Genomic DNA, 16,187 nt, shown 5'->3' with positions numbered 1-16,187 from the left:
GACGGAGATGGAGGCACAAAGCTCACAACAGAAAAGAATCTTGTCAAGACAGCAGATACATCGATGTTTATCACTCTTCTATTCACTTGCTAAAGCTGGATATGACAGGGACATAGATGATCGCTGTGTCTTTATATTCGGCGTCACAATACACATGTGGCATGACTTTTCGACCCTCCAAACAATATTTTTTCAAAGCAATCATACTTAAATCGTATATTTTGGCTGTCAACACTTGACATGGTGTAGATTTTACCAAGCTTAGCCCGTTAGAAGCTACTGATTTTCACAGAAGTAGCTTTACTCATATTATGCCTCGAATTGTGACAAATACACTTGCAATAGTTGTGATATTCCTTTAGAAATTCAGTTGATTTCTCATCTACAAAGTAACGCATTTGTGGGCTTTGCTTTCTACTAAAAAGGATACGTTCGTTCAAAAAAATAGTTCTTTTGATGTTCTTTTTAGCGGCAATGAAGATGGTTGCCGCTCGACCTTGCGTAAGAGTGAGACTAATTTCATTAATCATCTTTCTCGTGAGCTTGGCTGATCTCCATTGCTTCTGGCGCGCTCGTGTAGTTTTTACCTTTGCGCTTTCACCGGTCTTCGTGACACGGAAGTTGTACATAGCGGACAACGCTACAACCACCGCTTATTCGAAAAGAGTTGACTGCAAACTTGTGTACTACATTTGGAACACTTGATACAAAGCGATATAATTGTACGAGATTCACATCACACTTGGTGTGATTGCGAATATTGATGAGTAGCGGAATCTCGGCATATATGAAGATGATGAGACTGACAGAAATGGGGAGTTTGTGGTTCATGTGGGCGGCTAGCCGCGCATTGGAAAATTAGACTAAGAGACTGTAGAAAGGAAAAATATACTTTTTTAAATAGCATTAAATCCGTAATAACTGTACTCTTGCAATATTTAAGCGAGTGACAGGCTATGTTGTCTAAGAGGCGCTCGTGGGTGATGTAAATATGTACGTCAGTCAACGCGGACTCAGAGGGTCCAAGCTTTCTATGTGCAAAGTGCACGGCGACCTGCTGCAGATAAGCTGCACGGATACAGTCCTTTGAACTTTTGTATGATGGGCTCTGATCAAAATTCATCCTTTTGATAGTATTTGTGGTGCAAGACTCGACGTCGGCGTTATTTGTAAAGATGTAAGATTGCGTTCTGTTAGATAATATGTCATCCCGTAGAAGTGCCGTTTGCCATTAAATATCCTAACGACACGTTTAAAGATGCCACGTTGTTGATAACACGCTTTACTATCGTCGTTTCATGGCTCTGGATCGCTTTCACATATGACTACGAAAAGCTTGGTTTCTAAGAAAACAAGCACCTAACTCCACTCTGCATGATAACTTTAATTTTGCTAAAAAAATATTAAGCTGACACATTAATATACATCAAAATAGTAGTTTTCTTAAATTGCTAGACGTCCAGTGAATATGCTGCGCTTTCGTCTCGTCCGCTCATTGTCCCACCACGCAGTTCGCACGTGCTTCGTAGCATCTAACGCATCAAAATCTTCGACTTGTCCTTCATTTGGCATAGCGTTTGACATTGACGGCGTTTTGATTCGGTAGCCAAACCTAAACAAGATTTGTGCAGCTTATACTCATTTTAACGTCGTAATCGCAAGTGGCGGCCATGAGCTGCCTAATGCAAAGCGCGTACTACAGAGTCTACGCGCGAACAATGTGCAACATATTTTTCTTACCAATGGTGGTGGATGTATGGAGGAATCGAAGGCTGAGAAGTTGAGCAACATTCTCGGTTTGTCTATCAACCCAGAGCATATGATCCTCTCACACACACCCATGCGTGAGCTCACTAAAACTTATGGAGACAAACGAGTGCTTATCATGGGATCGCATGATGTTTGGCACGTGGTACGATTTTTCTTCTCGATTGATTCTCCTTGATTGAATGACCTAAAGGTTTTCTTTCCTATCTAGGCCAAATGCTATGGCTTTAAAAAGGTTGTAAGTGTACAGGATCTACTCCACCATTGTCCAGCTCAGTATCCATTCAATCACTACGAGCAGAGGTGATGAAAAATTGCAGTCAAAATGCTAATTAATAGCTGACATTCGTTCTTGAGTTTAACAGATTAGCACCGTATTACAACGAGCCGATTGAGGCCATCATTGTGATGCATGATCCAATAAACTGGGCTCCTGAAATTCAAGTTGCAGTAGACGTGTTAATAGGAGGTGATCCACCTGGATCTGGGTCTTTGTCAGGTAAGCAAACGCCATTGTTTGTAAGCAACGACGACTTCGTATTCAGCGGTGAATATCAATCTCCTCGGTTTGCTCAAGGTACAATCTCTGTTGAAATCGTCTTGAGTTTTTGCTGTTATGATGCTCAATGGTGAATGTTTTAAAGGAGCGTTTACAAAATGCTTAAAACTTCTTTATGAAGATTTTACTGGTTGCAAGTTAGAGATGACCCATTTCGGCAAACCTCACACCATCACTTACAAGTAAGTGTCACAAATGCAGCTATTGAAGTGATTTATTTTGCGCTTATGGACATATTTACTGTCGTTTAAATCACAGTTACGCGGAGCGCCTCCTTAATTCGATCTCAGGACAAACTGAGCCTCTCAAACACATCTACGGCATTGGTGACAATCCGTCGTCTGATATTCAGGGAGCCAATAATGTCGGCGAGAGGTGGACGTCTGTGCTTGTTCGCACGGGGGTGTACGATGGGGTAAATGAACCTGATCATACACCTGATGTGATCGTCGATAATGTTTACGAGGCGATCAAGCACATTTACAAGCGTGAAGGCATCAACGACTATGCGCTGTAAACTTTTTAAAAGCTTGAACATTTGCCAATAAGCTCTGCGATTTCAATAAATTCTGAGATAGTCTGCAGTAATTGTTGTCATTGGCGCCTCATCATCTACTGTTTGAGATAGAAATTCTTTTGCACCATATTTCGAAGCCACACGTAATACTCGTGAAGTACGGCACGCTCTTGAACGCCATTAGATTCTGTTTGGCTTTTAATGTCTCGATCTACGTGATCATCATGATTCTCACAAGTTGTTGGGTTTGTCTCGATGTACCTCGATGCTGAAGCCAACTCTATAGATTCAGCAGCAGAAGCCTCATCATAACTTTCCTCGCAAAACAAATTAGCAGCTGTCGGAGACAATGCTTCTCGATCTTCCTTGAAATCAGGACTATGTTGATTATCATGTGCCTCTGAGTTTTGGGTGACAGATAATTGATCTGTTTTAATAGCCTTGTCTTCCTGTAAGGAATTTACTACCGCTTCATTTTGAGGGAATGATCGCTGGATACCTGATACCTCAGAATTATCGGACTTTTCTTCATCGTACGCATTTGTATCTTTCACACTTCGCGAAGAAAATGATGAGGTGACGATGTCTTGAACTCGCTCCATAAATGGCAACTTGGTCAAGCTTTGCCTTATATATTTTCTCTTGGAATATGTTGGAGTCACAATGCCTTCGTCTGCCGTGCAAAAATGATTCGTTTGATCAAATGATCGTTTAAATGGCGTTCTGAGATGAACGTCATCAATGGTCGAATTTACACAATTTTGCGACTTTGTGGATGCTACTGGAGCACTTCTTGACAAAAGTTCTAACGCTGCTGGCCTTTGTGTCGAGGCATTAGTTGGCGTGAGCTCTCGATTAAATAAATTATTATTCTTCGCACTCTTTTGAATAGTTCGTTTAGCAAGTTTGCGTTGTGATGGCAAAGCAGTAACTCGTAGATCGCTTGTGTCGATATGGACGCCTGCAAATTCGAGCATTTTCTTGGCAGATTCAAATGTTTCGCGTGTATTACGACACTGATAACACGCACAACGTGACGTACAAGTAACTCCAGCTTGATAACATTCACAGTAATTCTTGATGCAGCCACTCTTACGGCAATTGCATCCTCGACGATGTTGTGATCCATTTGCAACTTTAGGGTGAAATGCTAATGGATTTCTCTCTATAATCGTAGCAATTGCTCGCTCTCGTTCAGATAAATTATCGGCTCGATTCTTGCACTCTTCACAATAACAAAGATGATCACACATTCTCTGAGCGGCTAAACATTCGCAATATAATTTCAAACAACTAGACTTCTTGCAATTACATCCTTTAGTCCTCTCCGGCGGAGCTGACACTTGGCACTCGTTGTCGTTAGAAATATCAGCTTCAGAGACAAAAACAGGCTTTGAAATATTGCTCGCCATGTTGTTAGTAGCTTGCGGCTCTATAGAGCTTGCTAAAATGGTCATGGAAGTGTGATTTCTTAACTCCATTTCAGTTTCTGGCTCAGACACACGAAAATTTGGACATGACTTTGTCTGCTTACGCTTCTTAGTAATTCGAATGGTCTGTACAGTTTCATCGTAATCATGTCCTTGGTTTTTGCAGCCCAAACACTGACAACGTTCAATACATCGGCCACCACCTGCAAAACACTCACAGTAAAGCTTCTGGCAATTTGACTTTTTGCAATTACAGCCACGCTGTCGACCACTCAAAGACATTTTGCTTTGCTATAAAGTAGAAGGAAGGCGATGAGGTTTATGGATACAGACAGATTAAGACAAGGAGAGCAAGCTTACATCCATATGGAATTAGTCTTTAGAATGTAAACTTTTTGATTTGAATTTGAATTCCAAGCTTTCAAATTGCGCCAAAGTACGAGTGGATTTCTCTGGAACTAACTTTCTTGAAAAAGCAAAATATGTTTAAGATCAGGTCAGACAATGAATGAAAATGAATTTACAAGAAGCAAAGTCTCAAATGAAGTTTGAATTCAGATTGCGTTGTTGCCATAGCGAAACTAAATTTCTAAACTCGCGCTCAATAATCTTCATCGCCACCGAACATGTCCATGCCACCGCCCATGTCAACTTCCTCTTCTTCCTCAACAGCTTCCTCTTTCTTCGCCTCAGGGGCAGCAGCACCACCAGCTGGAGCGGCTACAGCGAACGCTGACGGGTCAGCTAGATAAGCTTTGTATGGCTCAGCTTTCTCGAAAGAAAAGCTTTCACATTCCACAGCAATAGCAACCAAATCCTTGAATGCATTAGCGATTGAGTGAGGAATTGAGGCAAGAGTTGGAATGCCTAATTCCAGTGACATCGCGGCTACATTGCGCAATCCAGCAGCAAATTTAGCGCATAGATCAGCCTCAGTAAGGTCAAGTACAGCAGGGTCGAAGATTGATCCATTGTCGTAAACTTGCTCGATCACTAGACCGTAAGAAAAAGGTTTGATGTCGAGCTTCTGCAGCAGAGCAGCCTCAGAGTTGCCAACCTTCTCACCCTTGCGGGTAAGAAGTACCTCAGATACAATTTCAATCTGTCCCTTTTGAATCTTAGTGGCAATTTGCAAAGCCTGGAAGAACGAAGTCTGACCGGGATCAGCACCAGTGGGACCTGGAGGCACGATGACATCAACTGGAGCAATTGAACCCACACGAGCCGGAGCAGGCACACGGTTCGACTCAAGTATCTCACGGATCTCAGACAAGTCGTCATTTGTGAATACAAAGCCGACATTACCCTTAAGTAGCGGAATGAATAACTCAAGTGGGTGCCCAGGGTTTTTCTTTACAAAGTTATTAAACACCTTACGCATAAGGGTGTTCTTACCCATAAGCACTTCACCACGACCACGAAGCACTAGACGGATTTGTTGCATTTGGGCCGAACCGACATTGTCAACACCGACGAGAAAGATCTTGGTGTACTTTTCAAGCAAATTTTCGAGCTTCGCAAAGTACTCGAGCTTACGTTCCTGAGAAAGACCCATGATGAAGAAAAACGCAGTCGCTTTAACCAGTTAAGGAGACTTGCGCTTGAATTTAAGAAGTAGGAGATATTTCATCGCGACCAAAGGGGTCAAAGCCTCTCGCTTCCACCAGTTAAAATTCTCATTAAATTATTGTTCACAAGCTACCCCTCACAACATAGTTTCGCATATATAGTCTGGCTAATTTGTAATTATACACTTTGACTGAATCCTAGATTTTGAGCTTAGGTCCGATTTGTATATTATACAACATATTCTAAAACACTATTAAAAACATTCTTCTTTTAATTCAACGAAGCCATGTCGGAAGCACTCGCGAGTCGCGTTGTGCTTTACGTACATGAATTACTTCATTCGCCTACAGCTGACAACATAATGGTACATGCGCACAGTCTTTTCGCGCGCCTGGGCTTCCCAGAGCCATACCCGGACGCTGAGCGTCTCGCAATCGCGCTAGTCACAGGCATTTTTACCTTACTTGCTTATTTTGTGCTTTTTGGTAAACGTCATCGCAGAAGAAGGCAGGCGCTGCAAGAAGAATTGGACTCGGCATACCATAAGGTACAGGAGCTGCAGTATCGCATGGCTCAGATGGAGGTAGAGGAGCGTGATAAGCCTCCCAAGGAACAGATTCGTATCTGGATGGATGGGGCTTTTGACATGATGCATTACGGACACATGAATGCTTTTCGTCAAGCTAGGTCGTTAGGTACTTACCTTGTAGTTGGTGTAAATGATGATGAATCTATTACGGCTTGCAAGGGTGCACCTCCCGTGCTTAATAACGAAGAGCGTATTGCGTCAGTGGAGGGTTGCAAGTTTGTAGATGAAGTGGAGCCACAATGTCCGTATATAATGAATGAAGATTATCTGCAGCGTATGATAAAAAAACACCGTATCGATTACGTGGTGCATGGGGATGATCCTTGTATCGTCGACGGCAAGGATGTGTATGAGTCAGCTCAAAAGCTTGGCAAATACAGAACAATTCCTCGTACCGAAGGTGTATCCACAAGTGATATTCTAGGACGAATGCTCGTGATGCACAAGACTCACCATAAGCATGACCACTTTGCTGCTAATGGGCAATTATCGTCGCGTATTTTACAGGATAAGAAAGCAAAAGAACGTCCATCCAAGTTTTTGACGACAAACCGTATGCTGCGATTATTTTCTGTGGGTAATCATGAGCCTTCCAGGACTGACAAAATCGTGTATATTGATGGCGCGTTTGATATGTTTCATGCTGGCCACGTCGAGATTTTGCGTCTGGCTAAGCAGGAGGGGTCGTACTTGATTGTAGGTGTACACAATGACAGCGTAGTCAACGCCCATCGTGGTCTCAACTATCCAATTATGAACCTTCACGAGCGTGTGCTCAGTGTGCTTGGCTGCAAGTATGTGGATGACGTACTGATCGATGCACCCTGGCACGTGACACCTGAAATGATTGCATCGCTAAATATTTCTGTCGTTGTGCATGGAACACATCGGGATCAGCACCACTTACCAGAATTTTCATTGGAGGAACATTATGAGCATGCACGCAAAGCTGGCATCTTCAAATTAATCGAAAGCCCCAATAAATTGGACGTGAATGACATCGTGGCACGAATTAACGATAATCGTGAACGTTTCGAAAAGAAGTTTGTGAGTAAGATGAAATCGGAGGAAGAGTACTACGCGGACCGCTACGGCATGACAAAAGTAGAAAAAAATAACTAAACGTACTTGTTGGGAAATAGTACTCTGGTCAAACTTTTACTTATGCCAGGGACTCACAGTAATAAATACGAATACTAAACCTGTCGTGAACGTGAAAAGACACTTTAAGATCCATTAAAAATCGTTCATGCTGCGGCGTATGATCCTTCCTTTCATCTTTATTTACTTCTTCTTTCTGCTAATTCTATCGTTGCTTTAGGTGCTGTGTTGTTACACCGACCAATTCGCTCACTCCCTTACCAACAACTATCCTGTTTTCAGCGCTTTCTGTCTTACGAATTTAATTCTCATCTACAGTCCACTCGTCAAGGTGCTCGTTTGCTTGCGGCGCTACCACTTACTGCTATTACATTAGTTTCAACGCTCTGCGTCTCGAATCTGGCGATGGAGTCTGCTGACGCCGTAAAGGCAGAGGAATACTACAATGACACATCTTTTGATCGTCGTGAGCTACTTAATAAGCTTAAAGAGATGCACGGTGCTCATCCTGAAGATGTCGGTGTAATTTGGCGTCTCACCCGCGCTGCTTATGATGTGTCAAAGCTCAAAGCCACCAGCGCTGATGAGACGAAGGAGCTAACGTATTATGCTCGCGACATCATCCAGAAGGGTCTAGAGCTCACGACGGACGTGGCCCCAGTACACACCTGGTGCGTAAATGGTCTAGGTTTTATAACCAGTTCAACATTGATCGGAATTTATTTCATCTTGTTTAGGTTTGGAATCATCCTGTCATCGATTGGAGACTATGAGGGCTCAAAGGTTTCGATTGCCAACTCATTTAAGATAAAAGATCATTGGGAGAAGGCAATAAAGATTAATCCATCGAACCCCACGCCGTATTATCTGTTGGGTCGTTGGTGTATTGCAATTGCTGATCTATCATGGTTAGAGCGCAAGGCAGCAGCAGTTCTGTTCGGTACGCCACCCGAGTCCTCTTACGATGAAGCGCTAGATTATCTACTTAAGTCAGAGGAGCTCGCTCCTGACTCATGGAAGAAGCGTTCGTTGCTTATTGCTCAAGTATATCAAAAGAAAAAAGATGCGAGTAAGGCTAAGGAGTGGGTAAATAAGGCACTGGCAATCCCCGTTTGCGTTGAGGAGGATGAAATTGCGCATGAAGAGGCTCAAGCTTTTCTAAAGAAACTCTAGGCCACCCTAGATACAATCGTCTTTCCACGTTGCATATTGAAACTTGACTGATCGTAATTTGCTAAGTCTTTTGATATACCATTTAACATCCTTAAATTGGCTCGCATTGAGCTTATGGCCACATATCTCTGGCTCATACGCTTCATAATCGTATTTTGTGCTGACCAGTCTACGCAAGACCAAAATTTTGTACAGGAGCAATTCTTTTGCACTTAATCCTTAAAGATAGTGTGGTGATGACTTCGCCGTGACATGTGCGCAATATATCGTCATCATACAGAGCAATTTCCATCCCTTTAGAAACTTGAAAAGTGAGGAGATTGCCACTCAGCTTTACTTGGATCTTCATCTCTAAGGCCTAAGCGATCGCATCGTATCATAAAGAGCCGCTTTCTACATTTACACTACAGTAAGAAGTAAAGACACGTCAGAATCCTCCAAGATAGTGTGGCCGGATCATCTGGCGATCTTCCGCAATCGTCTTCAAGCTAATTATTTCAACCAATTAAAATCTATTAAAAACCAAATGGAAATAGACAGGATTAACAGCCAATCAAGCGTATTATAAGGGGGGTTGTTATTATACTGACTATTGAGGCGCGTCTAGCCCCAGCCTCTTGTCGCTCTACCCAGCTCCAGCGGGGGCCGCAACGCCCGCAGCCACTGCCGCGTCAGCCCACGCATCTGCTCTTCGAAGCTCTAGTTTTTTTTGGAAAGAACGATGGCAATTACGTCGGACGAGGTCAATTACCTTGTTTACCGGTACCTGCAAGAGTCGGGCTTTCTACACTCGGCCTTTACTTTCGCTTACGAGAGCCAATTGGCCAAGTCGAGCGTTATTAATACGGAACTTCCGCCGGGTGCACTTGTATCTTTCATGCAAAAAGGGCTTCAGTATGTTGGTATTGAAGCGCACATTAATGAGGTACGTGAGTTAACGTTTCTTGTGAGTATTAAGAAAAGAGAACTTGACTTTGAGAATGATTTGTTTTCAGGATGGTACCGAACGTGAGTGTGATGGCGAATTTTCCCTTTTAAGTCCGCACATTTGTCGTGTAGCTCAGTCTACTTCTTCTAGTAGTGCGAGGACTCATAAGGCGTCGAATAAACGAAAGCGGAAAGGAGATGGTTCGCCAGATGCTGTAGATGGTACGAAAGGTAGGAATCCGCTGCGTTTTTTCTAGTGAATTGTATTTTGAATGGAGCTTTGTGCATTTTTTTGCAGGAATGAACGGATTAGAAAAATTAGATAAGGAGGCTCTTGTGTTGCTGAATGGACATGAAAAAGAAGTGTATGCGTGCTCTTGGAGTCCTGTGACAAATATTTTGGTTTCGGGATCAAGTGATTCAACAGCTCGTGTCTGGTCGCTGCCAAATAAAGTAGAGGATAGTAAAGCGCTAGTACCAAAAGTCTTGCCCCATGGCACAGGACCACATAAGGATGTGACAACTCTCGAATGGAATGTACGTTGCTCACAGCCTCTAGGTGGGAAGATGCTGCGGTCTAATAAGGAATGTGTGGGATTGTCTCTTATCGAAATGTGCAGCACGATGGATCCTTGCTGGCGTCAGGAACTTATAACGGCAAGACTCGAATTTGGAACGCTGAAGGGGAGATGAAGCAAATTTTTCAATACCACAATGGACCCGTATTTGCAACGCGATGGAGTAAGACAAGCTTGTATTTGCTGAGTGCCAGTTTTGATAAGACTGTGGTTGTATGGGATTGCACCACTGAAACAAAGAAACAACAAGTAAAATTGCACGACGACCCGATTTTGGACGCATCATGGAAAGATGATTTTACATTTGCGACGTGCTCTTCGGATATGAGCATTTGTGTTGCTCGTGTCGGCGAAACGAAGGCTGATGTTGTATTGCGAGGACACAAAGATGCAATCAATTCCGTTAAGTGGGATCCTTCTGGACGATATTTGGCATCATGTTCAGATGATTACACTTTAAAAATCTGGGATCCGTTTAAGGCTAATGATCTAAATGTTATAGCTGATGAAAGTGTGGTGACAGCTGAAAATAATGAAAACTCTAAGAAAGATACAGAACTGGATGAAGCAACCTCAGCTGCGCTATTATTTACGCTTCAAGAACACAAGAAAGAAGTGTATACATTTCGATGGAGCTGTACAGGTCCAGGTACCTCACTACCTGACCAACAATTGACATTAGCAAGTGCATCCTTTGACGGCACAGTAAAACTTTGGGACGCTGACTCTGGTGTCTGTAGGAGAACATTTGACCATCAGTATGTGACCCTGTTGAATGCTTTTTGGCCTAAAACTAACGATGTTGTTAAAAAAACTGTTTGGTGGTGCTGTAGGTATCCCGTTTATGGTGTTGCGTTTAGCCCGAATGGGGAATATTTGGCTAGTGGAACAGTAGGCGGAATGGTTAACGTCTGGTCACTCAAGGTGCGTCAAACCTGATTTTTATCATGTTTACTGTATTATTGACTCTAGACGCTTAATGATATTTGCAGGATGGATCCTTAGTAAAGACGTATCAAGCAAATGGCGATATTTACGAGGTCAATTGGAATAAAGACGGCGACCAGATCGCCGCATGTGTATCCAGTGGTAACGTCGCAATAATCCATTTCCGATTGTAGTATTTACTTTAGGAATAAAGACTAAACCGCAAGGTCTTTTGGAAATCCTTAGAAGAAAGACGAGAATTTCTAGCGACCAATGTCTGAATCATAGGAAGTAGAGTATAAACTCCCAGTCCGCTTTTATAATGCCCCAAATAATCTATTTTAGCCCCTCGAAACGATATTTCTGGAAAAGGTCGCAAATCTCATATATCAGAAATTTTAGAACCTGAGTACATATCATGCAAGTCAAAATGACAAATTAGCGAGAAGATTTGATACCGTTGGGTTTTGTATCTGTCAAAAGGCTAGCCAATGAAATCCTCGGTATAGATATGTCGAGTATTAGCGCTGGGGACTCCCGCTTAAAGTTCTCTCGTCCAGCACGTTGAACAGTCAGAAGGCTGTTAATCATGCCTTCAGATGTACGACACGGAAGCCTAAGCGTGAGTCGGTAAACAAGAGCATGTACACGCTATCAGCTTAAGGTCTTTGTCCTACAAGAGTTTTCGCTTGAAGCCCATCGTCTACCTCAGCAATAGAGCGGCGTCGCGGTCGTTCTTTGTGGACAAGGTGATTGTAAAATTTAAACAGTTTGAATAAATTGAGATGGTCCACATTTGTGGTGCCGCTGCGCATAAGCGCTATCTGACCTTAAGGAAGATCATTCCAGTATAATTGGTATATTCGGATGATCTATATGATACCGGAGCAAGACATATACCCATTATAAAAATGTATCCAGTCTTTGACGGGGTGCACCTCATACCGAGGAATCTTTGATTCTAGAAATCCACGAAGCGAAAGCACCGGGTTTGGGTTCGCTCCTATTGGGATCCAGCGTTTTAGTTTTCAAAGCCAACAAAAGGAACTCATCAAAGGATGCCGTGGCCTATCTCTCCCACATCAACTGATCTTGTTGGACATTGCCAACGTAAGTTCATATCACTGATTTTTATTACAATTGAGTTAGTGATAAAAGCGATTATTCTTTTTGCACACTTTTCCTTACAATTTAAAAAAAGTCAGGCAAGTGACGCCACTTTGAAGTATAAATGGAGATATCAAGCATGATACTGTCGCCCTTGAAGCTTAAAAAACGAAGCCAGTCACACTCGAATATTACGATGACATTGAGTCTGGTCTTTCATCTTATCATATGCCACCGTTTCCGGACGTAAACCCCCCACAGAATATGCCAAGCGATGCGCTGAACTCCCCCAGTTCGCTTTAATCTGAGGCTTAACCAAGAATCACATTCCCACACTCCACCATCGGAACGGAAGGACCAGCCCATCTCATCAAATGAAGCCGTTACATCACGAGCAACGTTAAAAGTTGTCTCGCCGCCTTCGAAAGCACCATCGTCGAACAGTCGATTCGCCCGATTACGTCGCCAACTATCTGATTTGGTCGCAAAGTTGCTAGCACTGTTATGGCCCTTTCATCGACAGTCAATGGTACAGCCTTGCTTTCAAAAGTGTCGTGTGACCACATATTATATAGCCATCGTCACATTATATACCTCATTTATTACCTCTATAATGTGGGTCTTTTGCCATAGCTGTCAAGTCCATATTGATCTCTTATGCTGTTACTCGGTGTGCCGTGACCTTGGCGTTAATGCTACGTATTGTGTTGCTTTCTTCTCTACAAAGTCCATTAGCTAATAAATGTGGTCTCGCTATTTAAGGCGCCATGACGTATCACAAACGGATTCTACTTAACAACTGTATTTTAATAATTTGATATTTTACATAATTGTCAATCGTCGAATTCAACTTCCATAAGCTTCGTAAAGATTACGCAATTTTAATAGCAGCTGCTTTCCCAGCCAGCAGATGATAGAAAATAAGCCAATATTATGACACCAGCCCCCAGCAATATTATCTTACAATCAAGCGTTGGGATAGTACGGAACATCAAAGACTTGTCGGTATTACAACTGCCTTGTTATACGTGCTAGTGCTTAAAATGACTTAAAAGTCGCTAACAATAGATCTCCTTATCATATGGGAGGAAATCATCGTGAGAGAACAGGACACAATTCAATCAAAACCATTAAGATGCATATATTGGGGTTGTGAAAGAAGATCAACAAGTCGTGATTTGCGGAAAAACATCAACATACTCATCTATATACAGTAGAACATGCCTTCGTTAATGAAATGCTCTCTTGATTTCACTATCTTCTCCCTGGCCGAATGATTGACCCATTTGTGAAGTTTACCGCAGCCCGATAAAGAAATGGCGTGCATCGATTTAAGGACATGGGCGTCTTCACTTACAACAAGGGGATCTGGTCTTTTTATTTGTGCCTTCATAGCAATTTTGCTGCCGTCAGCTCTCACTTCAACTTCGTCTACCACGACCGCGCTCAACGGAGCAATTGTTGCGAGAAAACCCGCTACTACTGCCGAAGTTGAGAGCGAAAGTCGATCTTTTTGGCCTCTCGAAATCTTGAAACTTGAAAAATGGAACAACGAATACAGCAGCATTGACGATTGGTTTTCGCGTAAAGGACTTCGCCACGTGGGGATCAAGTTGTTTGAGAGGGAGGAAACCATGGAAAAACTAGCCGAATGGATTGAATTCGCTAAGTATATCCACCAAAGGGGATACTTACTCCGAGTGGGTTACGTTTTGGACAAAGAGTTTGAAAACGATATTTACACTTTGTTAAAGGCGATCACTAAGATGAAAAAAAGCCCCAAGAAAAAGCGTACACTACTTGCAGAAGATCTCGAAAATACATTAAAGACGGTTTGGTTGAAGAATAAATTGTCGTTAATTGACTTGCTTATAAAGATGAAGGAAGAGGATGTTCTAGCCGATCTGAGCAGCGAAGCACAAGCCAAAGAGTTTGCCGAGATTTTTCCGATGGAGATTCTACGTAACTACGCAAACTCGAGGTACTTTTCGGAGGCAGAAGAGTATCTAAACATTGCAAAAGACTTCAAGTTCGGTGATAAAAAGCTGTCAGAACTGATGGAAGGTTCCCACACTTTTTCCTCCACCATGACCGAAGGGAAGGAGTCTGTGACACGCTTATCTAACAATCAGGAGACGAAACAAGTCAAGGCTTCAACGGGATCGGGCAAGAAACGGAGTTGGTTTCGCCCTAAAGAAGAAAAGAACCAAAAGCAAACGCCGAATGAGGCCTTAAAACCACCAGTGGCGCTTGAAGCTTCACCGCCACCCCCAACTGTACCTTTATCCAGCACGCCCATTAATTTGTCAAAGAGATTCGAATCTGCACCGACGGAACCTCCATCAAACAGCCTTCGAGCCCGATTATATCGCTTTTTGGCTGCATTGTGGGCGAAATTACGGGCAATACTGTGGCCTTTTGACTAGAGAGAGACAGCACTGGTGATTTTTCACTCCAGCGTTATTGCTAATTTCTTGTTTGAGCGTACTAATAGGCATTCCGATAATCTTCCTTGTTCCTGCTTGTCCAATAAAACATGCTACTTATGTAGCCAGACGCGAGTACGGGGTCACCACGCTTCTTGTACTTGGGACAACGAAGACAAGTCTTTATAAAAAGGAGCACAAGGTCGGAAATCTCGGGAAAAGTGACTGCTCCTCAGCACCAAGAACTCTCATCGCGTACTCCCGATCGAGTGTTTGCGACAGATTCGACATCTATAAGCGCTAAGACCGTTGACACTTTAAGTCGACATGCTGAGTTAATTTACGCGATTCACGCAACCTTTTTCGTATTGACCGTTTTTTTACTATAGCACTCGCCACCATTTGAAGTAGTGCAATGATCCTAATGATTCTATACCGAAAGCGAGAGAATACTCGAGTATTTGCACCGCAGACATGCTCACCTGCTTACGCTAAACCTCTGTGACAGAATTCGATTGGTTGCAAACTTATCGCTTAATTCAACCTTTGAATTATTCTATGCAAGTCTTCCGCATAGATCTTCATTGACATGAAATTCGTAGGTAAGAAAACCAGCGGCTATGGTGCTCGTGACGTCGCCCACAATTTTTTTTGACCGGAATGCTGCGGTCTAAATATTTTTCCATCTAAACGAGCAACCGCATCCTCTTTTGTTAAGCCTAACGCTTATAACCATCCCTGTGGCTAGACTACTTGTAAGAAAAATCAAATTATTCTCAGCCAACTAATTTCCGATTGTCGCGACATTAAAGCTCTAGCTACGCGTCATTGTCGCATTTTTAAAAAGCAGTCTACCGAGGCACGGACAGAGAGTAAGAAACACGTATTATGCAATCTCCTGCTTAAGATCCGATCTACATTTGTATCCTTTACTTTGTCGCTCTTTATCATTACATTACTTTGATGAGCATTTCGTACCCTCATTTGAGTGTGAAACCGATAGTCTTTGATTTGACAGTGGTTCAAGAGTGTCAGAATCTAGTCTTATTTAACATATTTTTTCCTGTTTTTCTATGTATATTGTTAAACAACAACACCACACTATACGGCCGTATAGACATCTCCATGACGAAATCATTCTTTGGTACTGCAGGGCTTCGTGCAAACGTATAATGTATCCGTACGTATCATGTATCCGTACTCCACAATACGATACGTACCCTCCCAACCAAAACGTATTGCTAAAAAAGCCGAAGTGAGTATATTGAGGTCCTTAATTCGCGATTTCGAGTTACCTCTTAGCCTTTCCTATGGCGTTATTCTGGGCGCAATCATGTCGTCCTATGGTTCGGAAATTCGATCGCACAACGTATGCTGTAAGCCATTCTTCTAACACTCCTCCTCGCGATCGTGTCTCTGTCGCCATAACTAGCACAGCCCCACGAGCGCTTGCAGCTCGGCAAGCTTGTGCTGGTCTAATGCTTTTGTCAGTAAGTCCGCGAGCATAAGCTCGGACT

At 42.8% G+C, this 16,187-nt stretch overlaps 6 protein-coding genes across 6 annotated transcripts; 3 read left to right on the top strand and 3 right to left on the bottom strand.

The window, feature by feature from the left end:
* Positions 1-1,468: 1,468 nt before the first annotated feature.
* PHALS_05701 (Predicted phosphatase) lies at positions 1,469-2,843 on the top strand (the record flags this gene model as incomplete). Its single annotated transcript, XM_024719287.1, has 6 exons — positions 1,469-1,602; positions 1,663-1,912; positions 1,979-2,070; positions 2,133-2,344; positions 2,412-2,508; positions 2,585-2,843. The coding sequence occupies 6 exons, from the start codon at positions 1,469-1,471 to the stop codon at positions 2,841-2,843; spliced, it is 1,044 nt and encodes a 347-aa protein (XP_024584601.1).
* Positions 2,844-2,938: 95 nt separating this feature from the next.
* On the bottom strand, positions 2,939-4,555 carry PHALS_05700 (Metallothionein-like protein; the record flags this gene model as incomplete). The annotated part of the gene is made up of 1 exon (XM_024719286.1): positions 2,939-4,555. One exon carries the CDS (start codon positions 4,553-4,555, stop codon positions 2,939-2,941), a length of 1,617 nt encoding a protein of 538 aa, XP_024584600.1.
* A 319-nt stretch (positions 4,556-4,874) lies between these two features.
* Positions 4,875-5,828, bottom strand: PHALS_05699 (60s acidic ribosomal protein p0; the record flags this gene model as incomplete). Its single annotated transcript, XM_024719285.1, has 1 exon — positions 4,875-5,828. One exon carries the CDS (start codon positions 5,826-5,828, stop codon positions 4,875-4,877), a length of 954 nt encoding a protein of 317 aa, XP_024584599.1.
* A 300-nt stretch (positions 5,829-6,128) lies between these two features.
* Positions 6,129-8,705, top strand: PHALS_05698 (ethanolamine-phosphate cytidylyltransferase; the record flags this gene model as incomplete). The annotated part of the gene is made up of 3 exons (XM_024719284.1): positions 6,129-7,535; positions 7,851-8,203; positions 8,270-8,705. 3 exons carry the CDS (start codon positions 6,129-6,131, stop codon positions 8,703-8,705), a joined length of 2,196 nt encoding a protein of 731 aa, XP_024584598.1.
* On the bottom strand, positions 8,704-9,428 carry PHALS_15107 (uncharacterized protein). Its single transcript, XM_036407197.1, has one exon. It carries the CDS (start codon positions 9,052-9,054, stop codon positions 8,875-8,877), a length of 180 nt encoding a protein of 59 aa, XP_036263444.1. The 5' UTR covers positions 9,055-9,428; the 3' UTR covers positions 8,704-8,874.
* On the top strand, positions 9,427-14,670 carry PHALS_05697 (Beta-transducin family (WD-40 repeat) protein; the record flags this gene model as incomplete). The annotated part of the gene is made up of 6 exons (XM_024719282.1): positions 9,427-9,630; positions 9,701-9,854; positions 9,931-10,169; positions 10,253-11,134; positions 11,203-11,299; positions 13,640-14,670. 6 exons carry the CDS (start codon positions 9,427-9,429, stop codon positions 14,668-14,670), a joined length of 2,607 nt encoding a protein of 868 aa, XP_024584596.1.
* Between the last annotated feature and the right edge of the window lie 1,517 nt (positions 14,671-16,187).

The sequence above is a fragment of the Plasmopara halstedii genome, assembly GCF_900000015.1.
Source record: "Plasmopara halstedii genome assembly, contig: Scaffold_2904, whole genome shotgun sequence".
Taxonomy (NCBI): domain Eukaryota; phylum Oomycota; class Peronosporomycetes; order Peronosporales; family Peronosporaceae; genus Plasmopara; species Plasmopara halstedii.
This window is presented reverse-complemented; position numbering and strand designations above follow the sequence as displayed.

Coding starts and splice junctions, on each gene's coding strand:
- PHALS_15107 (XM_036407197.1), bottom strand. CDS start 9,054: ATGAAGATCCAAGTAAAGCTGAGTGGCAATCTCCTCACTTTTCAAGTT.